The sequence below is a fragment of the Cibotium barometz genome, chromosome 35 (genome assembly GCF_041138505.1).
Source record: "Cibotium barometz isolate CiBa-2024 chromosome 35, ASM4113850v1, whole genome shotgun sequence".
NCBI lineage: Eukaryota > Viridiplantae > Streptophyta > Polypodiopsida > Cyatheales > Cibotiaceae > Cibotium > Cibotium barometz.
Window position 1 is genome coordinate 10,293,389 of NC_141080.1, and position 23,040 is coordinate 10,316,428.

The following is a 23,040-nucleotide window of genomic DNA, read 5'->3' on the forward strand; positions in this document are numbered from 1 at the left end:
CAGGCCAGCACGAAGAAGAGGTAGAGGGCAGGAGGGTGCACAAGCCAGCAGGAAGAAGGAAATTGGTGCAACTACAGATACTGCATTGGGTGGCTGATTATCTAGAGACGGAAGCACGCAAGCCAGGCACCACAAGCACTCCAGGAAAGAGGCGATGTTACCATGTAGAAATGAGGCTACAGCCACATACACTAGAGGGACAAGGAGAGGGAGGCACGTGCTCCTGCAGATGATGAAACCATTCTGATTATATCGATTGATGTTGGTTACATTTATAACAAGTATAATCACCCGTTCATTTGCATCACTTCGTGATGGGCGTTCACACTCGTATAGTGGACACGAGCATTACTTCCCGAGTGTAAACTTTACATTGAATTAGCCTTGGCTCTACACCCCGAGTGTAAACTTTACATTGAATTAGCCTTGGCTCTTCGAGCTGCGAAATTGTCGTGAGGGGAGGGGGGTGTAAACTAGGCCTGCAGCAGCTGATCATGAGGACTACGCTAGCCGCGGGAGGCTGGGCAAGCTCTGGCTTAAGGCGGCGGCGATCTTGCGAGCAGCGAACCGTGTTTCATTGGAGGCGGCGCTGTGCGCCACGGCAATGGCCTTCACCAACGCGCCTTGCTCCAACGCCGTGATCTTCACCTTGGTGTCGTCTGGGGCCCACTTCAGCACCAGCCACACGATGTGTACCGCGTGCTGGGTGGCGCTCTCTGAAACGGAGCTCATGTGCTTCACAACCACGCCCATATGGCTGCATGTGGCGGCCCTTCCTTCGGCACAGTGGCAGAGCGCCTCCAGAGCCTTCATGGCCAGTTCTATGGTGGGCTTGTCCGGCCGCCCGGCCAGCACTTCCGCTAGCGCTTCTGCTGCGCCAGCTTCAGTAGCCAACACACGGTTCGTACTGCTAGCCGAGCAAACCTCCAGCAGCAGGGCGAGCCCCGCTTTGGAAGCCCTTGGAGAAGATCCCGCTTCCTTGATCAGCCCCACAGCCCCGCCCATGAAGCCCTGCACTGCTCCCACTTTTCTCTTCAAGCCATCCGACAGCGCCATCCTGGTTAGAACAAGTGCTGCATTTTGCCTAATTGCATCGGCTCTCCCTCGGACTACTACGTTGGCCAGGCACAAGACGAGCTCTTCGGTGGGCGGCTCCGCTGTTCCACCATGTCCCGCAGCTTCAGTCAAGAGATCCAATAGCCTCAGCGTCTCATCAGCCATGCCCAGAACTGTCCTCGGAGTTGGGCACCCAGTCATGTGAGACATATTATTAGCAGAGCCGTGCGACAGCTGGGTCGACCTGGACAGAAACTTCCCCAACTGAGGCAACGCCCCCGCTTGCACCATGTGCTTGCGAGCCCTGGGCCGATCTAGAGCTAGCCTGCTCAATTTCTGCAGCGCATCCAGGGAATCTCCATTACGTTGCCCGATCTGGTCGATGAGGTGCGGGATCTCCCTCAGAGAGGGGGGCTTCCGGGGGGTCAATACCCTCTCTATGCCTAGGCTCTTATTCTGCAAACACCAGCTCTGGATCATGCGACACCTCCTCCGCGTCAATCGGCTGGCGCGTTACCGGGCAAGTGCTGTGTCCGTCGTCCAGCCACTTCTCGATGCTGCAGCGGTCGAAGGTTTGGCCGGAGCTCAACGTGACGGGGTCTCGCATAAGCTCGAGAGAAATGGGGCAGACGAAATAGGATGGCACGGACACCTGCACCTCAAGCATACTAGTCTTGGACATGTGAAAAGCTGCTCTGGCTGGAGGGGCAGTTCAGTACGGGAATAGGATTTTGTGTGTGTGTGTGCGCGCGCGCTCGCGCGCGCGCGAGAGAGAGAGAGAGAGAGAGATTGCTTATCTGCTGTGAAGCAAACAGGAGAGCGAAGATCGCAATTGCCACAGATTGTTATGTACACTTTGGGGAGAGGGCTAAGTCAAAACAAAGACCACAAAGACGTCAACCCTTGACCCGTGTTATCCGCATGCGGGCTACTATTTGCTTCTATCACTGTTTTTCAACCCCTTCACTTACTTTATTAAATACAAACCTGTCCGTTTCGTCGACCACCAAAAACCTACCTCAATTTCTCTTTATCAATTTAAAAATGCACCTCTCTGAGTTTCCCTTTATCAATTTGAAAAACCTTTATATCTCTATTTAAAATTTCATCGACTTTATTTTGCATAATTTAGTAATGCTAGCTTACATACAAAGACTTTATTTCGGCGGGTGGGTAGGTGGGGGAGCCCTTAATTATTGGCTATGGATGCCCTATACCTAACCCGAAGTTGTCAATGGTCTTTGTTTCTCAAGTCTATGCTTGAGGTAACATGCACATTTGTCTATCAGTTTTTTTTTTCAATGGTGGTAAATGGCGACAAAAAAGTATGCGTTATATTGTAGGAAAAAATGATCGCTTTTCCTATTATGATGCCTCATCCTTGTAGGCTTAAAGAGGTGCTTGAATTCTAGTTGCCCTCTAACAATGCTTACGGTTTCTCCCCTCTCAAGAAAACATCAACATATCTACTATGCACTTCAAAGTTTGCAAGAAAGCATCAACATATCTACTTTGTACTTCAAAGTTTGCAAGAAAACAACTACGGTTTTCCTACCTCTCAAGAAAACATCAACATATCTACTTTGCACTTCAAAATTTTAAGATCCCCTCCGAGATGCCGTTCTACCGATTACTCTCGCCAAATTTACCAATCATTAGAACCTCTCTGCTACTTTGACATCTCACAACATCTAGTAGCTCTGCTAAATTAAAGAGAATCTTCAATATATATAAGCCCACGTGCATGCTCATGTACCAACTTTTGGAATATACAGCTCTCTTAAAGCTAACTGCTCCAAGGTTCATGGTGGTAATCCACTCTTGTGTGCATTCCATGCAATGAAAGCCAGGATGTGTGGACTCCATCCTCATTGAATGCTAACCTTTCTTGCATCGGTATCAAAGCCAAGCCTTTGATCCATGTTCTTCTTCCTTCTTTCTTACACTTCGTGCAAAACTTTAAAAAAAAAATGGGTATGTTTCTTAATTTTCCTGGTTTTCTTGATCTTTCATAACATTTTCTTGAGAATCTTGGTGCCTTTAACAACAACAAACAGGCATTATGCTCATCTACACAGAGTTTGACCGCTCAATCTGATATGGTGTGCATGTCTATGGACATAAGTGCCATGTTCGCAAGAGGCAAGAGCTTCCCAAGGATAAATAATGAAGAATGTATTATGAGAAGTGTATTTGCATATTGTATAAGGCCAAATTATGAGCTCGGGGGGGTCACTCACAAAAAAATGTGAATATCACGTACGTTCAACAGAAGCATAATTTTAATTTATGAAACTTACAGAAATATATTTACATAAGGGTATGATTTAAAAAATTTTCAAAAAAATTTAGAGATTCATAAAGAAAAGGGGATATTATATAGATTAAAAAATTCACAAATAAGGGATTTAAAATATAGGCCTTGAACGCACGCGATAGGGATATTTTACATATAGTGACCCCCCCGAGATTATGAGCCAAGCATTGCATATTGCATTGGGAATCTTGAGTAGACACACTTTGAGTGAGTGTGAACACTATTGCCTTGTATATATATCAAATTTCTATCGTAATTAAGCACTCTCCCCATTTTCCTCTACTACTGGTGTTGCTTTTATTTGCATAGTGTTCGCAATAGGTTTAGGTACCCTAATCCAAAAAAAACACAAAAAAAACCACTTGATATTCACTACTTTCCCTTAATGGACTAGTTTTTTCATTAAGAGAGTGATTAGTGAACTAAAAGTGAGTAATCCCCCCAAAAATGAGCTAAAACGTCTATCTTTAAGTACAAGGATAATTTTTTGATGAACCATAAGCGATTTGGAGTGTTTCTACACATCCACACATTATCTTAACTCAAAGATCAATCAAAAATATGGATTTGAGCTTCATTAAGCTCATTTTTGTCTTGTAAAATTAAGTACTAGTTTTTCATTAACGTATTTACAAATGAGTACTTGAATTGTTATTAATTCCATGAAGAATTCGTTAATATGTTCATTTGCATGCATTTATTAATCAACTAAGATTAATTAGAATTCAAAAATTGCATCACAAAGAGGAAACTTTAGTGGAAAGATTAATTTTTCTTAATCCTTAATTGCTTGATTACACAACTCAGTAGGAGTTAAGGGAATTCATTGAGAAGAATCCAATGGGGCATGTATAAGACAAAGGAGGACAAAATCCAAGGACAAGAAGAAGGGAGTGTCATTTAAGCATTTCCTAGCAGGAGTTGTTGACCTTTGTCACTTTGCACCTTTGCTATTAAAAAATACGCCCCCCCACATTATTTGGAGTGAAAATCACCACTACTATAGGATGACCCATTTTCGATGCCTAGTTTCAATGGTGGGCTACATCGTCGAAATACCCGTTGTCGTCGATATAAACGTCAAAATGATCGTCGAAATCACATGCGAAAATGAAGGTCAAAATAAGTGTCGGTATAAGTGTCAAATTTTTTTTTTTGCTTTTTTTTGTGTGACTTCTTAAAAAAATCAAGTGTGCAAAAAAAGAAACATTGACAAAAACCAAGTATTTCTTGGTAAACAAAAATTAAGTAAGATGTTATAGCTCATCATCGACCCTCTCATCGTCAACTAGATCCATGGCTCCAAATGTACATCTATTTCCAGAAATACCTCCTCATCTGCATCTTCATCAATGGGTGTAGCCTCTGTATCGTCCTCAGATTTCCCTTGCCTTCTTTGCCAATGGTCACCATTAAATTACATATGCAACTCCTAAGGTTTAGCAATGACGCAAGGAAGGGCTCCAAAGGCTTTCCATCAAGATCTTCAACAAATTGTAAGGTAATAAAGTTTTGGAGGTGCTTGAATTCGAGTTTCCCTCTAACAATGCTTACAGTTTCTCACCTCTCAAGAAAACATCAACATATCTACTTTGCACTTCAAAGTTTTAAGATCCCCTCCAAGATGCGATTATACCGAGTACTCACCAAGCTTATCACTCATTAAAACCTCTATGCTACTTTGATGTCTCACGATGTCTTACCACGTTGGTTAACATGGTTTCGGACACCACTCGTCGGCAACGACAAACATGCATTATGCTCATCTACACAAAGTTTGACCTCCCAATCCGATGGTGTGCCTGTCTCTGTGATGGCCATAAGTGACGAGTTTGCAAGAGGCAAGAGTTTCCCAAGGAAAAAATGATCCCTTTTCCTATTATGATGCCTCATCCTTGTAGGCTTAAAGAGGTGCTTGAATTCCAGTTGCCCTCTAACAATGCTTACAGTTTCTCACCTCTCAGGAAAACATCAACATATCTACTATGCACTTCAAAGTTTGCAAGAAAACATCAACATATCTACTTTGCACTTAAAAGTTTGCAAGAAAACAACTATGGTTTTCCTACCTCTCAAGAAAACATCAACATATCTACTTTGCACTTCAAAATTTTAAGATCCCCTCCCTCGGAGATGCCGTTTTTCAAAATTTTAAGATCCCCTCTGAGATGCCGTTCTACCGATTACTCTCACCAAATTTATCAATCATTAAAACCTCTCCGCTACTTTGACATCTCAAGACATCTAGTAGCTCTGCTAAATTAAAGAAAATCTTCAATATATATAAGCCCAGAGACATGCTCATGTACCAACTTTTGGAATATACAATCTCTCTTGAAGCTAACTGCTCCAAGGTTCATGGTGGTAATCCACTCTTGTGTGCATTCCATGCAATGAATGCTAGGATGTGTGGACTCCATCCTCATTGAGTGCTAACCTTTCTTGCATCGGTATCAAAGCCAAGCCTTTGATCCATTTCTTCCTTCTTTCTTTCACTTCTTGCAAAAATTTCAAAAAAAAATCGGTATGTTTCTTAATTTTCATGGTTTTCTTGATCTTTTGTAACATTTTCTTGAGAATCTTGGTGCAAGCATGGAAAATGTTTCAAGAGGATGCTAGGAACCATGGCTATGGTGATCTTAAATCAACCCGACATCAAATAGGAGGGATTTCTGTCAAGTTAGAGCAAATTTGGTCACCAAACAGGCACTTGGAGATGGAGATTTGGGTTTGGACTATTCCTTTTTTTTTTTCCAATGTGGCCATCACATGTGAAAACGTATTCTTCAAGAATTTTTTTTAAATGATGGAAAATGGTGTGAAGTGTTCACCGCCCTCTGGGCTCTATAATCTTCCTATGGCATCTTAGGGTTTTGTAAGCTAAGCTTGGCTTTCTTGCTAGGTGGGTTGAGAAGAATGAAACGGGCAAAATTGGCATCAAATCCAATTTGCAGTGTTTCAGGATTTCACTATGCTTTGCTAAGCTTAGCTAAGAAAAGAAGGCTTGCTTTACAAGTGTGGAAGGGTTGGGAAGGTGAAATCGGGTGAAAACGATGTCTATATCTTCAAAAGGGCAATTGGCAATGCGCATCACTCCTTTGATTGGTTGTTTTTTTTTCTTAAAACAGCATGATTGCGCTACCTCTTTCATAGCAAGATCCAATTTGCTATTCAAGAGGTTTTGATGGTCAACATTCCATTAGGAGGTGTTGATGTTATTGCCATTCATGTTGTAAATAGCCAAAAAATGTAGGGAAGCATTTGCTTGTATATGACATGAGCATTCAATGATATGTCCCACCAAAGATCTCTCTTCACAGGAGTGGATTGAATAGCTATCTCAAGGCAGTTTGGTCCTATTGATCAAATAACAACGCTAATGTTCATCATGAGAACCATCAGCTTAGGGATCTTCATGATTGTAACTCTCTAAGACTAGGCATAATTTTTTTGGAGGCTAGGGTAGTAGGGAGAAATAGAGCTTCATTACCTTTCAGCCATGGAATAGATTTCCCTTGCCTTGTTTGCCAATTCTCACCATTAAATTACATATGCAACTCCTAAGGTTTAGCAATGATGCAAGGAAGCACTCCAAAGGCTTTCCATCAAGATCTTCAACAAATTGCAAGGTAATAAAGTTTTGGAAGTGCTTGAATTCGAGTTTCCCTTTAACAATGCTTATAGTTTCTCACCTCTCCAGAGAACATCAACATATCTAGCACTTCAAAGTTTTAAGATCTCCTCCAAGATGCAATTCTATTGATGAGTACTCATCAAGCTTATCATACATTAAAACCTCTCTACTACTTTGACATCTCACGATGTTTAACCACCTTGGTTAACATAGTTTCGGACACCACTCGACAACAACAAACATACATTATGCTACACAAAGTTTGATGGCCCAATCCGATGGCATGCCTGTCTATGGACATAAGTGACATGTTTGCTAGAGGCAAGAGCTTCCCGAAGGAGGATAAAGAATGAAGAATGTATTATGAGAAGGGTGTTTTCATATTGTATAAGGCCAAATTATATATCAAATGTCTATCATAATTAAGCACTCTCCCCATTTTCCTCTACTACTCGTGTTGAAGAGCCTCTTGTGATTAGCTAATTAGTAAGCTTACAATTATCTAATTAGTGAGCGTGAGAGGTGAGGGAGAGTGATTACCTCAAGACTACCCTTGTGGACGACAAGGAAAGGAGAGGGAACCAAGTTTCCCCTCAACGGAAGTCTTAGGGGGGTCACTCATAAATATGTAAGTGTAGCACGTGGGTTTAACAGAAGGGATTTTTGAAATCCCCTTTTTACATATTTTTTACATACAGAAGAGTACCGTTTAAAGGGGTATTCACAGGTTGAATAGAAAAAGGGTGTGATTTATTCATTAAAAAAATCGCAGATAAGGGATTTTAAAAGTAGGCCTTGAACGCACGTGATCCAAAGAGTTTACATACAGTGAACCCCCCCAAAATGGAAGTAGCGACCTTATGATTCCCGAATGGTGGCAAGTCCCTTAACGACAAATAAGGTAAGGCCCAAGAACATGGATGAGCCTTAACATGGCAACGTTGCCGCGGATTAGCCCCTAGCTTTGTGTTCTTTCTCTTAATTAGTTTTGGGAGACTATTTGTCGTTCATAAAAAAAGGTTGTTTTGCTTATATTTTGATCAATTTGTGGTTTTTGTTGCGATTCGATTGATATGAGTGACTCTTTAGCATTCACATACATGTTGATAAGGTTAGGTTTCATATTGTTTATCAACTTTTGCATTAGGAAGTAAATTAGTATTCTCTTTTGTGCATAAGCATAGGCATATAATGCCTTAATTTTTACATTTTTGAGTGGTTTTGTTGCTTTTATTTGCATTACAATGTTAGCAATAGGTTTAGGTACCCTAATCCAAAAAACAAATAAATTAAAAAACCGCTTGATATTCACTAATTTTCCTTAATGGACTGGTTTTTCCATTAAGAGAGTGATTAGTGAACTAAAAGTGAGTAAGAAATCCCCAAAAAATGAGCTAAAACGTGTATCTTTGAGTACATGGATAATTTTTTGATGAATCATAAGCGATTTGAAGTGTTTATGCACATCCACACATTATCTTAACTCAAAGATCAATAAAAAACCTGGATTTGAGCTTCTTTAAGCTCATTTTTGTGTTGCAAAATTAAGTACTAAATTAATCCTATGTTTTTTATGAGCTTATTTTCAAATGAGTACTTGAATTGTTATAGTTCCATGAGGAATTTGTTAATATGTTCATTTGCATGTGCTTATCAATCAATTAAGATTAATTAGAGTTTAAAAATTATATCACAAAGAGGAAAAACTCGTGGAAGGATTAATTTTCATCAATCCTTAATTACTTAATTACACAAATCATTAGGAGTTAAGGGAATTTAATGAGAAGAATCCTAGTGGGGCATGTGTAAGACAAAGGTGGAAAAAATCCAAGGAAAAGAACAAGGGAGTGTCAGAAGCATTTCCTAGGAGGGGGTATTGACCTTTGTCACTTGCACCTTTGCTATTAAAAAATGCCCACATTATTTGGAGTGAAAATCACCACTACTATAGGATGACCCGTTTCCAATGCCTAGTTTCGACGGTGGCTCACCATTAAAATACTCGTCTATATAAACGTCAGAATGACCGTCGAAATAACAGGAAAAAATGAACGTCAAAATAAGCGTCGAAAAGTGCATCGAAATAAGTGTCGGTATAAGTGTCAAAAAGAGCGTCGATTTTCTTCCTTTTTTTGTGTGACTTCTATAGAAAAATCAAGTGTGGAAAAAAAGAAAACATTGACAAAAACCAAGTATTGCTTGGTAAATAAAAGTGAAATAATATGTTATATCTCATCATCGACTCTCTCATCCTCAACTAGATCCATGGCTCCGAATGTACATCTATTTCTAGAAATACCTCTCCATTTGCATCTTCGTCAATGGGTGTAGCCTCCTATCATCCTCTTTTATTTCATGCATTATAGGTGGTTGTGTTGAAAGTTATTCTTCTATTTCTTCTTCAAATTTTGGATTAGTTGTTGTGTTTGCTTCTAGTTCATGTGCTAGTAATTGTTGAATTACTATACCTTTATTTGGTCCTTCTTCTAGCTGTTTAATTGGATCAATATCTATTTCTTGTGCTTCTTGAGTGGGCTCCTCAACCTCTACTTCATCTGATATTTCCATATCTTCAAATATTTCTTTACTGCATGGATCAATTTTGATTACAAACAACCACATATGATCTCTTAGGTCCACCTTGAAGATGACCTGCTCACAATGCTCTGGTAGCACAATTGTGTTCCTTTGTTTGTCCATATATGTTTGTGGAGTCTACTTGAACAAATCCACTCTTATCTCTGCGCATGGTTGCTTTTGGTCCTTGAGTCACTACCTTGAACCACTTCACATAAAAAATGAACATAGAAAACTTTTTGAACCCAACCTTAATAATGTCTTGTATCGTTCCACAGCATGCCAAATTCACTACTTAGATCACTTGCACTTGAACGGCTTTCTTGCATGAAATCTGCTTTGACACCGTAATCAAATATTTTTCTCTTCTTATCTATTCTCTCCACTTGAATGCGTGACCAAAGTGCACCAAATTTACGAAACTGCAAGCAAAAGAAGATCATGAAATTGTATTAAGAACAAAAACTTATACAAGACTATGTATTATGGTTTCTTGTGTACATATAAAAACTCACATGGTAATCACAACCATATGAAAGCTTTTCTTCCTTGTTGCTTATAACCTCGCCACTCTGTTTTACTTGTTGTATGGTTTGATGATGCCATCTACTAGAAGGAAATTCTAGAAGTTGAGCGAGTGAATCTGGGTATGGCAATGATATAGTTGTTTGACTCTTTCTAAAATTCAACGATCTTGGTCTCTTTCCCTCTTTTATAGGTTATACCTCTTGATCCATTTTAGCATAGCGCTTGAGTTGAGGATGTGAAATTTATTAATCTTTCATAATGACATATCCATTGTTCTGTGAAGCCCTCATCCATGAGGCTATTCCCCAATGAGCCGATCATCCTCTTATTGTGTCCACAATCATGGCATAGCTAGGTTTGACGTACTAAGAAATTATGTTATGTATATAAGAGATTCTTAAACAATAACATACTGTTTGCATTCAACTTGAATATTACCTCCTTTGAGCCTGATTTACAAATGTGCATGTGACACAAAAGCATAGGATCATCGACGATGAGCTATAAGATCTTTCCATTCATCAGGCTTGCACAATTTGCAGTCCTCCACAGTCACTACCGATAGTGCATTGATGAGATTAAATACCCATGATTGGAACAAAATGTTGTAGGTATTTGTGTATCCTAAACCTTAGATCATGTCAACCCTTCTTACATTTATTGAGCTTATGATATATATACATAGTCATTTTACAAAAAATATATAAAATTCTTCCTTACCACTACATTAACGTGCGATTAGTATCTAGTGTTTGTGAGTTAAATTTTCAGCCAAGCATAAATATATGTGTGTGTGTGTGTGTGTGTGTGTGTGTGTGTGTGTGTGTGTGTGTGTGTGTAAATATAGGTAAAATCAATTCAGGGTAGGTTCGTTCTATGTGTAGACATTCGATTACCTCCCTTTCTGTCAAAATTAGTTGGTTAATAAACATATTCTCATTTTGGCTCAATCCCATGACTCTCATGTACACAAAGTACAAGTGCTTGCATGCTAAAGTAGGGTTTTTACTGGTTGATCCTTCCCAAAAAATATGGACATGAGCATGATGGATGCATTGAAAGGCCAACAATCAGTGCTTTGACTAAGTAAATTGCACTCAAAAGTCGATAAAAAGAAGCAGTTGTTCGATGGTATCTCAATGGTATTATCATTAGGAAAAATATGGACTCTCCATTTTGCCCCTTAGGAGTGAATAAAAAAATATTGGCTTGACCAATGAGAGAGCTGGGATTCTAGATCCATGTTACATGGATATTTTTTGTCATATCTTTGCCCAAATCTCTTAAGACAATAAAATAATAGAGCCCATATCTTAAAAAAATAGAGAAATGTCAGATTTCATGTCAAATTCCATATCTTTCATGTCAGCTATACATGGAAGTTTGAAAATCGAATTTCATTTTTTTCCTTTTTTTATGTTTAACTTTTTACTTTCCCTCCTTTTTTGCATTTCACTACCTTTTCATTTCCCCCCTTTTTTTTAGAATTTCATTTTACCATATCTTCTATAACTCTAGTTCTTTCTTCACGAAATTTTACAGGTATGTTGTTCTCCACCATAGCTCTCTCCTCATAAAATTTCATCTCATTTGGACAAAACCTCTATAAGTTATGTACGTTTTATTACATGAACTTTCTCTTCTTTGCGCCATAAAAAGCTATCTTGATTTGAAGTGGCATCAAATTCTTATGAGTAATGATCATGTGCTTAGGGTTTGTTTATGTTTTGTCTTGATATAAGATAGGTTTGTTTAAATGTTTTGTCTTGATGTGTTGTTTATTTTCATAGGAGCAAGGTTGTGAGCAACAAGATTGTGCAAATCAAAGCAGTAAGTTGCTGTTTATTTTGTGTTGTTTTAATATTTATTTGTTGTTTATAATCTTCTCTACACCACAAATAATTATCTTGATTTTAAGTGGCATAAAATACTTGTGAGTAATGATCATAGGTTTAGAGTTTGTTTATGTTTTGTCTTGATGTGTTTATGTTCATTTTCATAGCTTATAAGCAACAAGGTTGTGTGTATCAAAACAATAGGTTGCTATTTATTTCTTATTGTTATAATGTTTATTTGTTTCTTACAATCTTAACATAGATATTTATTAATCATGCAATTTAACTTTATTAATTTGGTGCTTTGTTTTTTATTGTAGATATCCTCAAGGAGGATGAATATCAGTAATATTCACACAGTGGAGGTGTTTAATAGGAGAGATGATGAAGGTAATTTCATCCCTGATTAATACAATAAGTTAAATTGGATTTTAATGAGACCAAGTACTCGTGGGAGTTTCAAGGTCAAGCTCAAAGATGTAACAGACCCCAAAAAACAATGTGATTGTTTATAGTTTTTATTCATAAGTACTTCATTGTTGCAAGACATCGATCGTTGATTGTTGTTGTTGTTTTTATGTTGTTATGTTTGTTGTTGATTGTTGATTGTTGTTTTTATGTTTTTATGTTTGTTGTTGATTGTTGATTGTTGTTTTTATGTTTTTATGTTTTTATGTGACAGGTACTTCATTCCAAGACAAACTTTGTGCATTCGCTTCAAGTATAGGAGGTGACCACTTCTACGAGGGGAGTGGCTCAGCTTGGACTAAGACATGCGAGATGACATGCATTCAGCACTCATTGATGTGAATATTCTTTAGGAGGGTCATGACCCTTTTAGCGTTAATGTAGAAAGTCATTGGCCCCTTGGATTTCTAAGGCAAGAAATCCAACTCATGTTCAATGATCCCCCTTGTAATTTTTTATTTCAAGTTGGATGGTAGGAAGGTTGGGAGTCAAAGTGAACATTGTAAAACATGCAAGTAGTGTGTTGCTCCACACATCCTTGAAATTGTAGAGTCCATGTAATTATATTTCTTCCAAGTAAATATTAAAAACTGTTTCTCTAAAAGTGTTGTAAATTTACTTTTATTTCATTTTCATAAATTGTAGTGGTTTTTTTAATTCTATTGTGTTTTGAACCTATTAATATGTAAGAAAATAAAGATAAGTAGAAGTAAGTACAATTGTAAATATAAGTATAAATATATATTTAAGTGTAAATAATAATATAATTAATTATCCTAGAAATATAAATATGATTTATGATTTCTTATAGTTTAATGAAGTGTCATAAAAACTGTTTCTCTAAAAGTGTTGTAAATTTACTTTTATTTCATTTTCATAAATTATAGTGGTTTTTTTAATTCTATTGTGTTTTGAACCTATTAATATGTAAGAAAATAAAGATAAGTATAAGTAAGTACAATTATAAATATAAGTATAAATATATATTTAAGTGTAAATAATAATATAATTAATTATCCTAGAAATATAAATATGATTTGTGATTTCTTATAGTTTAATGAAGTGTCATTAATTTTAAGTCTATGGATATATAAAAATAAATATAACTTTAAGTATATATTTAAGTGTAAATAATAATATAAGTAACTTTGTAAATGATATAATAATAATAATAATAATAATAATAATAATATATAACAAGAAATAGAAGTATGATTTATTATTTATTATATTTTATTAAAGTGTCCTTTATTTACTAAAGTATAAACATAAGGTGTTAAAATACGTATAAGTTTATAAATATTTTAGGTATAATAATAAACATAAGTATAAATTGCATCCATCCAGCCTCGCGAAACCCCAAGTCATGACCCACCACTAGCGTCATTGAGTGCCATCACCACCACTGAAGGGGTGGAGTACCTCCTCATGTAGGATGTGTTGGAGCTCTTGGATTTAATGAAATAAATATTACTCCATTAATATTTTAATAAAATATATATTACTTTATTAAAGTTTTAATGAAATAATATATATTTTTATATTTATAAGTATAAGTAAGGATTATTTTCATTCACTTCTATTGCATTCTCTATCTCTCACTTTCTATCCACCTTGCTTGTTGCTCCCTTTACGCCTTCACCATGGCTTCTCATCATCATGATGTGTTCGCACACAGTGGATGAGTGAAACCCGTTAACAGTCAGATGTGGGACCAGATTTATCCTAGGTTTTGTCATAGTGTTGAGCTAGATAATATATTTAGGACTCTAGAGCCCGATAGCTTAGTGCTTGCATTTTTTTACGCGGGATGTGATGATATCACATTTTTTATCCTTGACTCCACTGCTCGGGTGGATACCCCTAGAGTTCCTCTTCTCCATATGAAGAGTGGTGGTAACCATAGAAATGTTGTGCAAAGAAAATTTACACATGTCCCCCCCCTCTCCCATTTCCGATCTACCTCTCTGCCCCTCACTTTTGAGGAGGTAAACCCAATCGATCTCACATCAAGCGGGATATTGCCTTTGCTATTTATATATTATGCTCTGATTTTGAAGAGGAGAATAATGAGGAGCCAGTGGTGCCTCTTCTCACCTATAAAGAGAAGGAGCCAGAGAAGACAGTCCTGGACAAGCAAGAAGAGAAGGCACGTAGCTTGTCTTTGGACTTGTCGACTATCCACCAGGAGGCAGCCCATCCTACTGAAAATGCAAAACTTGCATCATTGAGTGCCATCACTATAGATGGTGTTGAGTACTTGCTCATGCAGGATGTCCTTGAGGTCTTGGATTTGAGGGAGGAAGAGATCTACTGGCACCTTATCCGGGATGTTGATGAAGACCTCACATGTGTGGGGTCCCCAAGCCCCTAAGGCCCGCCATAGACAATTTTATCTCATTTGAAAATATTTTTTTCATGCAATTGTATTTTGGAAAAAAAATTTATATTGTATTTTTGCATGCAAATATTTTCTTTAGGAAATTGTCTATGTCAATGAGTTTGCATCAAGAGCTACTGGAACAAGGGGTGGCAGAGGAAGAGTCCAGGATGCAACTTTGAAGGAGTACATTGGCAAAATCTTCCAAGTCATCATTGTCTTTCACAAAGTATGCTCCCCTAATGGACAAGTCTCTCTCATGAAGATCAAGGCTTTAACAAAGGGTGCTGCATTCAAGTCCATGCCTATGAAATCAAGCTTAGAGAAGGTAGTGCTTGTGAAGCGCTGCAACCTCCTATATATGTTCGAAGCTTAGCGTGGAGGGAAGATTCATTCACTAGTTGGCCTAGGCCTTGCTACTACTGGGAAGATTGATCTTCATTCTATCCAGCTCGAGCTCAAAGAAAATTTTGTTGTAATTCCTTCGCTAACCTCCTGCTGCTAACTCTACTAAGCCTAGTACTAAGAGGCACAGAGTTTAGGGTTTTTGTACTTACTTCTATGTCATGATGTAACAATTTTTATATTAATAAAAATATATTTTTACAGTTTTGTTGTATTCATGCGATCAACAAATAGTATTTAATCATTAATTTGAATTTGAAATCACAATACAATTATGATTGCCAGATATAATCAAGTAAACACTTAGCAATTATGATTGCCAGATATAATCAAGTAAACACTTAGCAAAGGATCAAAAAAAATATTTTCATTAAGTAATGCATTTACATCATGATCACATGAGATTACATTGTGAAATATACATGCGATTATCCTAAACCCTAAACTATGGCTCATCACCATAATCTTCCCTCCACTTCCGCATGCGTAGAACTAGCCGCATATCTTTGTCTCAGTGATGGTGACTCTCTTGGCATAAACTGCTACATACACTCTGTCACCATATATGTCCACCAAAAAAGCTTCAGCAACCTCTTAAAGAGCTTCCAAAGCTACTGTTGTCCATTGTGTGGGAACCTCACTATTGCTGACCCGACGATGCCAGCGAGATAGCCGGCTCGCATTGAAATCATCCATAATCTCCCTAACAAGGCGATGAAAAGACCTCCTCAGGGGATCAGAAGGTATGTCGTCTTCTAATACTTTTTGATTTCTCGAAGAACGACGATGCCGGCATTAGGAATTTTTTGGACCCAAAGAGGGTCTCTTGGATTAACTTTTGATTAGGAATGGACCAATAGCAAGAGGGCTGGGTGCACATTTTTTACTTCTTTGACCCTAGGGGGCCTAGGCTTTGGTTTGCTAATGGGGCCTAATTACTACTCTTGTCCCCCTACCTCTTGGGCCCAAACTTAGAGGTCCCCCCACCTAGAATCACACAGATGAAAAACCCTAAAAATAAAAAAAATTCAAATTTTTTCCAAAAGTGTATTTTCCCTCTCAAACTTCCCCCCAACATACTCTAGGTTTGGAAAGCTTATTTTGAACCTCTTTCTTCCTCTTCCAAGCTCTCCATTGCAGAAACTCCATACTTCTCAAGCTCTTCCTCCTTGTCAAGCTCCCTCTCCCTCTTTCTTCCTTTTCTAAGCTCTCCATTGCTGCAGAAACTCCATCCCTCTCAAGCTCTCCCTCCTTCTCAAGCTCCCTCCCTCTCAATCTCCCTCTCTCTCTCTCTCTCTCAAGCTCCCTCCCTCTCCATTGCTGCAGAAACTCTATCCCTCTTTAGTCTACCCTAGGTTCAGGAAGCCTATTCTCAAACTCTAACCCTCTTTTAAGCTTTCCATTGCTGCACTGAAAACCCTGAACTTTCTCTCCTCTCCACTCTTATGTTGTAAAACAAGCTTTTCTTTTTCCTTCTTCTCTTTTCTTACCACCATGGCCTCTTCCAGTAATGTGAGAAGACCTAGGGAGAAGGTGGAAGAGCTTGTGCTGCATAACACAAGAGATAAGAATGGAGTTTGGGCTCCAACAAGATTCCGGGTTGGGGCTTGGGTTATGTTGAGGAACAACCACTACAAAGCCTCGCTAGAGTTTTCTATGCTATGCATGCATCCACCATTGGAGAGGCAATGTTTGTATCTCAAAGCCCAAGTGATCTTGTACAGAACAATATCTTTTTCTTTTCTCACTCATATTTTGTAGATAAAAAACCAGGTTTATTTGGCAAGCTAGAAGAGATCCCCAACCCCCCTCTTAACAATCCCAAATGGCCCAAACCTGATGCTTGGACCATCTTATGCTTAAAGTTTAAGATGGTAAGTGATATCAAGACATCACTCAAGTTTTCAAAGGCATCTAGGTCAGTAGGGATAAATTGGTTTTGTCCTTTATATGTTTTTGTGCACATGTTCAATTCCATACCAATGCACCAAACAAAAATAATGTATATTTGTAAGGAGGTACGGTCTAACCTCATTCAAGGATTACTAGGAGAGGGTTGGGAGGTTAATGAGGGGTCACATCAAGGTGATGTGTACAAGTGCAAAGTAGTAGATTCTACAATGTCTTTCGGGTTCTTGAAGGCACGCTCTATTTTGTACATGCGTCTGCACTACCAAAGATGGATGCAAAAGCACAGGACATGGATCCCACTTCAAGCCTCAGAAGAAGAAATTATGCCTATTGAGGTAGCTGTGATGATGCAAAATGGATGGATTGAGCGAGTGGCAGCAAGCAAGCATTGGAGCCTAGCAGACCTGCATCAACACTTTAGCATCATGGGCTTTGACAATGTGGAAGAGTCAAGTTTCAAGTTGATGAGAAGAAAGGTATATCTGATTCCACTACATGTCTAGAGTTGATGAGAAGAAAGGAATATCTGATTCAAGTTTCAAGTTGATGAGAAGAAAGGTATATCTGATTCCACTACATGTCTAGAGTTAACCCTTACACTTTCTGGCTACTGTGCCACTTTTTATATTTTTACAAATTGGGAAGCATAAGGAGGGGACAACCATGGTCTCAGAATCATGGCAAATGGGGGACCTTGAATTTTCAGCACAGCAAGGTGCATAGCCCTACCAACACATAGTAGGCATGTGGAAGAGCTTGAAGATGAACTGAGTATATGGGAAAATAGCCTCTGTTCTGATGCACGTGAGGGGCAAGAGTTTCAGGATCGAGGTGAAGGCAATGACAAGCTTTCAAGTCAACAAGGAGATGGAGATCAACATGAAGCAAATGTCACAAGAGGGGCAAAAAATGAAGACATTATAACAATTTTAGATTAGATGACATGCTTGTAATTTTGTAGTAGGCTCTTTTTTAACCAATCTTTATTTAATTGAAATCTTAATATTTTTGCAAACTGTAATTTTTTTGTCTAGTGGTCTAGTGTGAAAAGGCCAAACTTTAAATTTTAACTATAAATAGCCAAAGGTGCCTTCTTTCTCATTTTCACGCGATAAAAACCGAGCACGAGCTCACACTATCTCTTTGCATTCACATGGCTACCCACTTTGACAACTTCTGTGAGTTCCTCTCCACCACCCCATGGGCGGGCAAGAGCGAGCTCTTTGTCATGTTCTCTCGTGAAATCGACTTTGAAAAGTCGCTCGCCCTTGCATCCTAACATTATGAGACGCAGATTGCATACATGGAGTAATACTTGGCTCCCCACTCCATCTCCTTTCCCCATTGCCCCAATGATTGATGGGTGCGTGTTGAGCTGCTTCAGTACATTCAACAATATGCCCGTCCCTACATCCAGTGCCTTAAACGCTTCATCAACATCTGCATCCCCGCAGGAGCTTACTGTACCTTCAATAAGCAGGAGGTGAAGAGGTTGGGGAAGGGCAATTTAGGAACTAGGTTCCTCTCATGGCTCGCCACTTTTGCGTTCCTCATCACAGCGATGAGGATTGGATGAGGAGGTAGAGATGCCTGCATTGCAGTTGGCAGGGTATTTGAGGGATGAACAGGAAGTGAAGGCAATAGGAACGAGTGCTGGTGTAGAAGAGCAGCTTGCATCAGAGCACTTTCAAGAGGGTACACAATCTGCAGCTGAATAACCCACTGTAGTAGAAGATGCGGGGCCATCTTCCCCACACCAGGAGAGCAAGGTGCTGACAGAGCAACCAAATTTCAAGAATCATCATTTTTCAATCAGAATCCAAATCAACTCATCAGTTCACAACTAGAATTTAAAAATCATATCAACCACATTCGAATTCATCATCTGGATAGCATTAATGCTTATAATTTCAAGTCTTAGATTTACTCGTATATACTGCCAGTAAAGAGCTGCAGTTATACCCTCGGTATATACGGGTAGTCATGGGTCTTGGAACTATAAGGTAAATACCATCATGTCTAGGCCTCAAGCAAGTCAGGGATTCTATATAATTGCGGTACTTCCATCTGAAGACCCAATTACCAATTTACGAATTTCAATTTGAATATCAAATTGTATGAATTTTATCACACAATTACAACCTTTTAGTGCTTCTTGAAATTTTTTTGACATATTTGGCTTCTCGGTTGATCCTCATTAGCCAAATTGGCTCTAATATACGGATTCGGGGTGCTAGCAGTGAAAGTAGCACATCTTGCGCGGGGCAGCGTCCCACACTCGGGGCCTCGCCCACAGATATCCGGACAAGTGACTAACTCCTCGATTCTTCCAACCCGAACTCAGAAAAACTTCTCTTGCTCGGAAAGCACGGGCGATTCCACAAGGATAACGTTTCCCTAACGTAGTCAAAAGCCTTACCTAACTGAGCTCATTTGACCGAACCCGTAAGTCCCATAGTCAATTCAGGAAAAAAGACTGTACTTGGATCATAGAGACCAACGCTTTTTTCCTCATTGAGAGGAACATCCGTTGATTCTTTTCCATAGAACAATTTTTGTCTGGGATTTACTTCATCTATCGAACTAAACAGAAGTTGAGTCTCGATTTACAGATCTATCAGTCCAGCCTAACCCCATCCGGAGTCCCATGGGTCAACCAATGTAGTGATGGGATCCAATTAGGAATTTGGTTAGGTTTTGTCCTAGGTACCAGGGAAAAGAGTTCCCAGGCCCCCTAGCCAGAAGTTCATGCAAACATAAAACTAGTCACACCACTTACACACCCAATATGAAATTGCCTTTTTCTCAGCATCAGCTAACTTTAAAACAATCCTTTAATGAAACCATTATGTCACTGATGACAATCCTCAAAATCTCTGGTTGAATCCATATTTCCAATCTTTCATTCATCGGTGTACTTATGGCATCATTGGCAACCAGAACGCTCACCACCTGTTCACTCAGGGGCCTTTTCAATAGTCCTAACTCATAGTATCCGGCAATATTTTCACATATAAAAATCAAGATGGAATCCCCGTTGAAGATCAGCAAGATCAATCAACAGATCCATATAAGAGAGCCATGGACTCATCCGCCGTTGAGGACCAGCAAGGTCAATCAACCAGATCCATGTCCGGTTTTAGAAAACAACTCTTACTCCTTGTTCTAATATCTTCCACGACGCACGTGTGGGTATCTTCCGGGACCCAGAGCTCGAGCACCGTATAGTCAACACCCTCTAGGATCCTTCGTAGGTCACCTAGCACTTCACTCATAGGCCGCTTCCTTGGTCCCTCATCCAATGTACCAGAAGCTCACCATTTAAATCGAACCGAGGCTGGTCAAGACCTCGGCCGACCTTGCTATGTGAGACGTCCTCCATTGACTCTCCGCCGTCAGTTTCAGCAGTTGCAATTATATCAGTTAGGTCTCCACGACCTTAATCACAAGACGATCAAAATGCTTCCCCAGCATTCTTGACATAAAATAGTCATTTACAAATAGGTCACAATTTTCGTTTCTATAATGAACTCACGTCTTTCTAGATTGTTCCACATCAATCCATATTACTTAACCCAATTCCAAATCATATGTGTATCCATTCTTGACCAAATACATCATTTTCAATCCCATCACATCAGATTCATTCACTTCACATAACATCCATTCCTATCTTTCTTAATTTACATTACGTCTCATCACATCCATTTCTCATTACATCTCATTCGTTCACATTCTTGTATTATTCATTCACATTCTAATTCACATGACATGACATCTCATCTCATCCATTCGCTCATATCGACTTCATATCCATTCACATATATTTTTGCATTCATTATTCCACATACACATCCACATTCACATCTACATCCATACATCCATTTTCACATCCACATCCACATCCACATTCATACATCCACATTCACATCTACATCCATACATCCATTTTCACATCCACATTCATACATCCACATCGATACATCCATTTCCACATCCATATTCATACATCCACCTCCACATCCATACATCCACATCCACATCTACATCCATACATCCATTTTCACATCTACATCCACATTCTTACATCCACGTTCACATCTACATTCATACATACACATCCATACATCCACATCTATATTCATACATCCACACCCACATCCACATCCATACATCCACATCGACATCTACATCCATATATCCATTTTCACATCTACATCCACATTCATACATCCACATTCACATCTACATCCATACATCCACATCCATATCCACATCCATACATCTATATTATACATTCACATCCACGTTCACATTCATACATCCACATCCATACATCCATATCCACATCCATACATCCATATCATACATTCACATCCGCGTTCACATTCATACATCCATATCCACATTCACATTCATATACATCCACATTCTTACATCCATATCCTTATCCACATTTCATATCTACATTCATACATCCACATCTACATTCATACATCCACTTCCATACATACACATCCATATTCATACATCCATATCCACATCCACATCCATACACATCCACATCCATGCATCCACATCCACATCTACATCCATACATCCATTTTCACATCTACATCCACATTCATACATCCACATTCACATCTACATCCATACATCCACATCCATACATCTATATCATACATTCACATCCGCATTCACATTCATACATCCACATCCATACATCTATTTCTACATTCCCATTCATATAACCACATACGCCTTCACATCTATTCTTTTACATCACATCCATTCTCGCCCTATCACAACCCATATACATCTTATCCCATCAGATACACTTCTTACCTCATCCCATACACATCTTATCACATCCTAACTCATCTTATCACATCCTAACTCATCCCATATGCATCTTATCACATCCTATCACTTCTCATACGCATCTTATCACATCCTATCACTTCCCATACGCATCTTATCACATCCTATCACATCTCATACACCTCTTATCACATCTTATCACATCTCATACGCATCTTATCACATCCTATCACTTCTCATACACATCTTATCACATCCTAGCACATCTCATACACCTCTTATCACATCCTATCACATCTCATATGCATCTTATCACATCCTATCATTTCTCATACACATCTTATCACATCCGAGCACATCTCATACGAATACACATCTTATCACATCCTTTCACATCTCATACACATCTTATCACATCCTATCACATCTCATACACATCTTATTAGGCATAAAGATAACTTTACTAAGAATAACACTTTTATAATAATCCTTTTATGCATTTTACTATGCATAAATTCCAATTTAATGAGAATAATACTTTCGAAATAAAAATAAATCTTTTATACATCTTTCTATGCATAAATTTCCATCTTAATGAAATTAACACTTTTAGAATAAATCTTTTATGCATCTATCTATGCATAAAATCGAAATTGATAAGAATAACTCTTTTGAATTAAAAAAAAGTTCTTTATGTATCTTTCTATGCATAAAATCAAAATTGAAAAGAATAACTCTTTTGAGTTAAAAATAAAATTCTTTATGCATCTTTCTATGCATAAAATCAAAATTGATGAGAATAACACTTTTGGGTTAAAATAATTTCTTTATGCATCTTTCCATGCATAAATCCAATTTAGTAGGAATTACACTTTTAGAATAAAAGAATTTCTCTTATGCATCTAATTTGTGCATAAAATTCAATTATGATGAAATCTCACTTTTAATATAAAAAAAACTTTTATGCATATGTTTATGCATACAAATCATTTATGATGAAAGTAATTCTTTTGATATAATCTTTTATGCATCTAATTTATGCATAAAATCTAATTATGATGAAAATCTCACTTTTAATGTAAAAAAATCTTTTATGCATATGTTCATG

The 23,040-nt window shown here is 38.3% G+C and overlaps 1 protein-coding gene and 1 pseudogene across 1 annotated transcript; one reads left to right on the forward strand and one right to left on the reverse strand.

Moving 5' to 3' along the window:
- Positions 1-362: 362 nt before the first annotated feature.
- Positions 363-1,830, reverse strand: LOC147618141 (E3 ubiquitin-protein ligase PUB22-like). The gene has a single exon (XM_086775093.1). It carries the CDS (start codon positions 1,534-1,536, stop codon positions 502-504), a length of 1,035 nt encoding a protein of 344 aa, XP_086631219.1. The 5' UTR covers positions 1,537-1,830; the 3' UTR covers positions 363-501.
- LOC147618142 (U-box domain-containing protein 25-like) overlaps positions 1,535-23,040 on the forward strand; it is a 43,758-nt pseudogene continuing 22,252 nt past the window's right edge.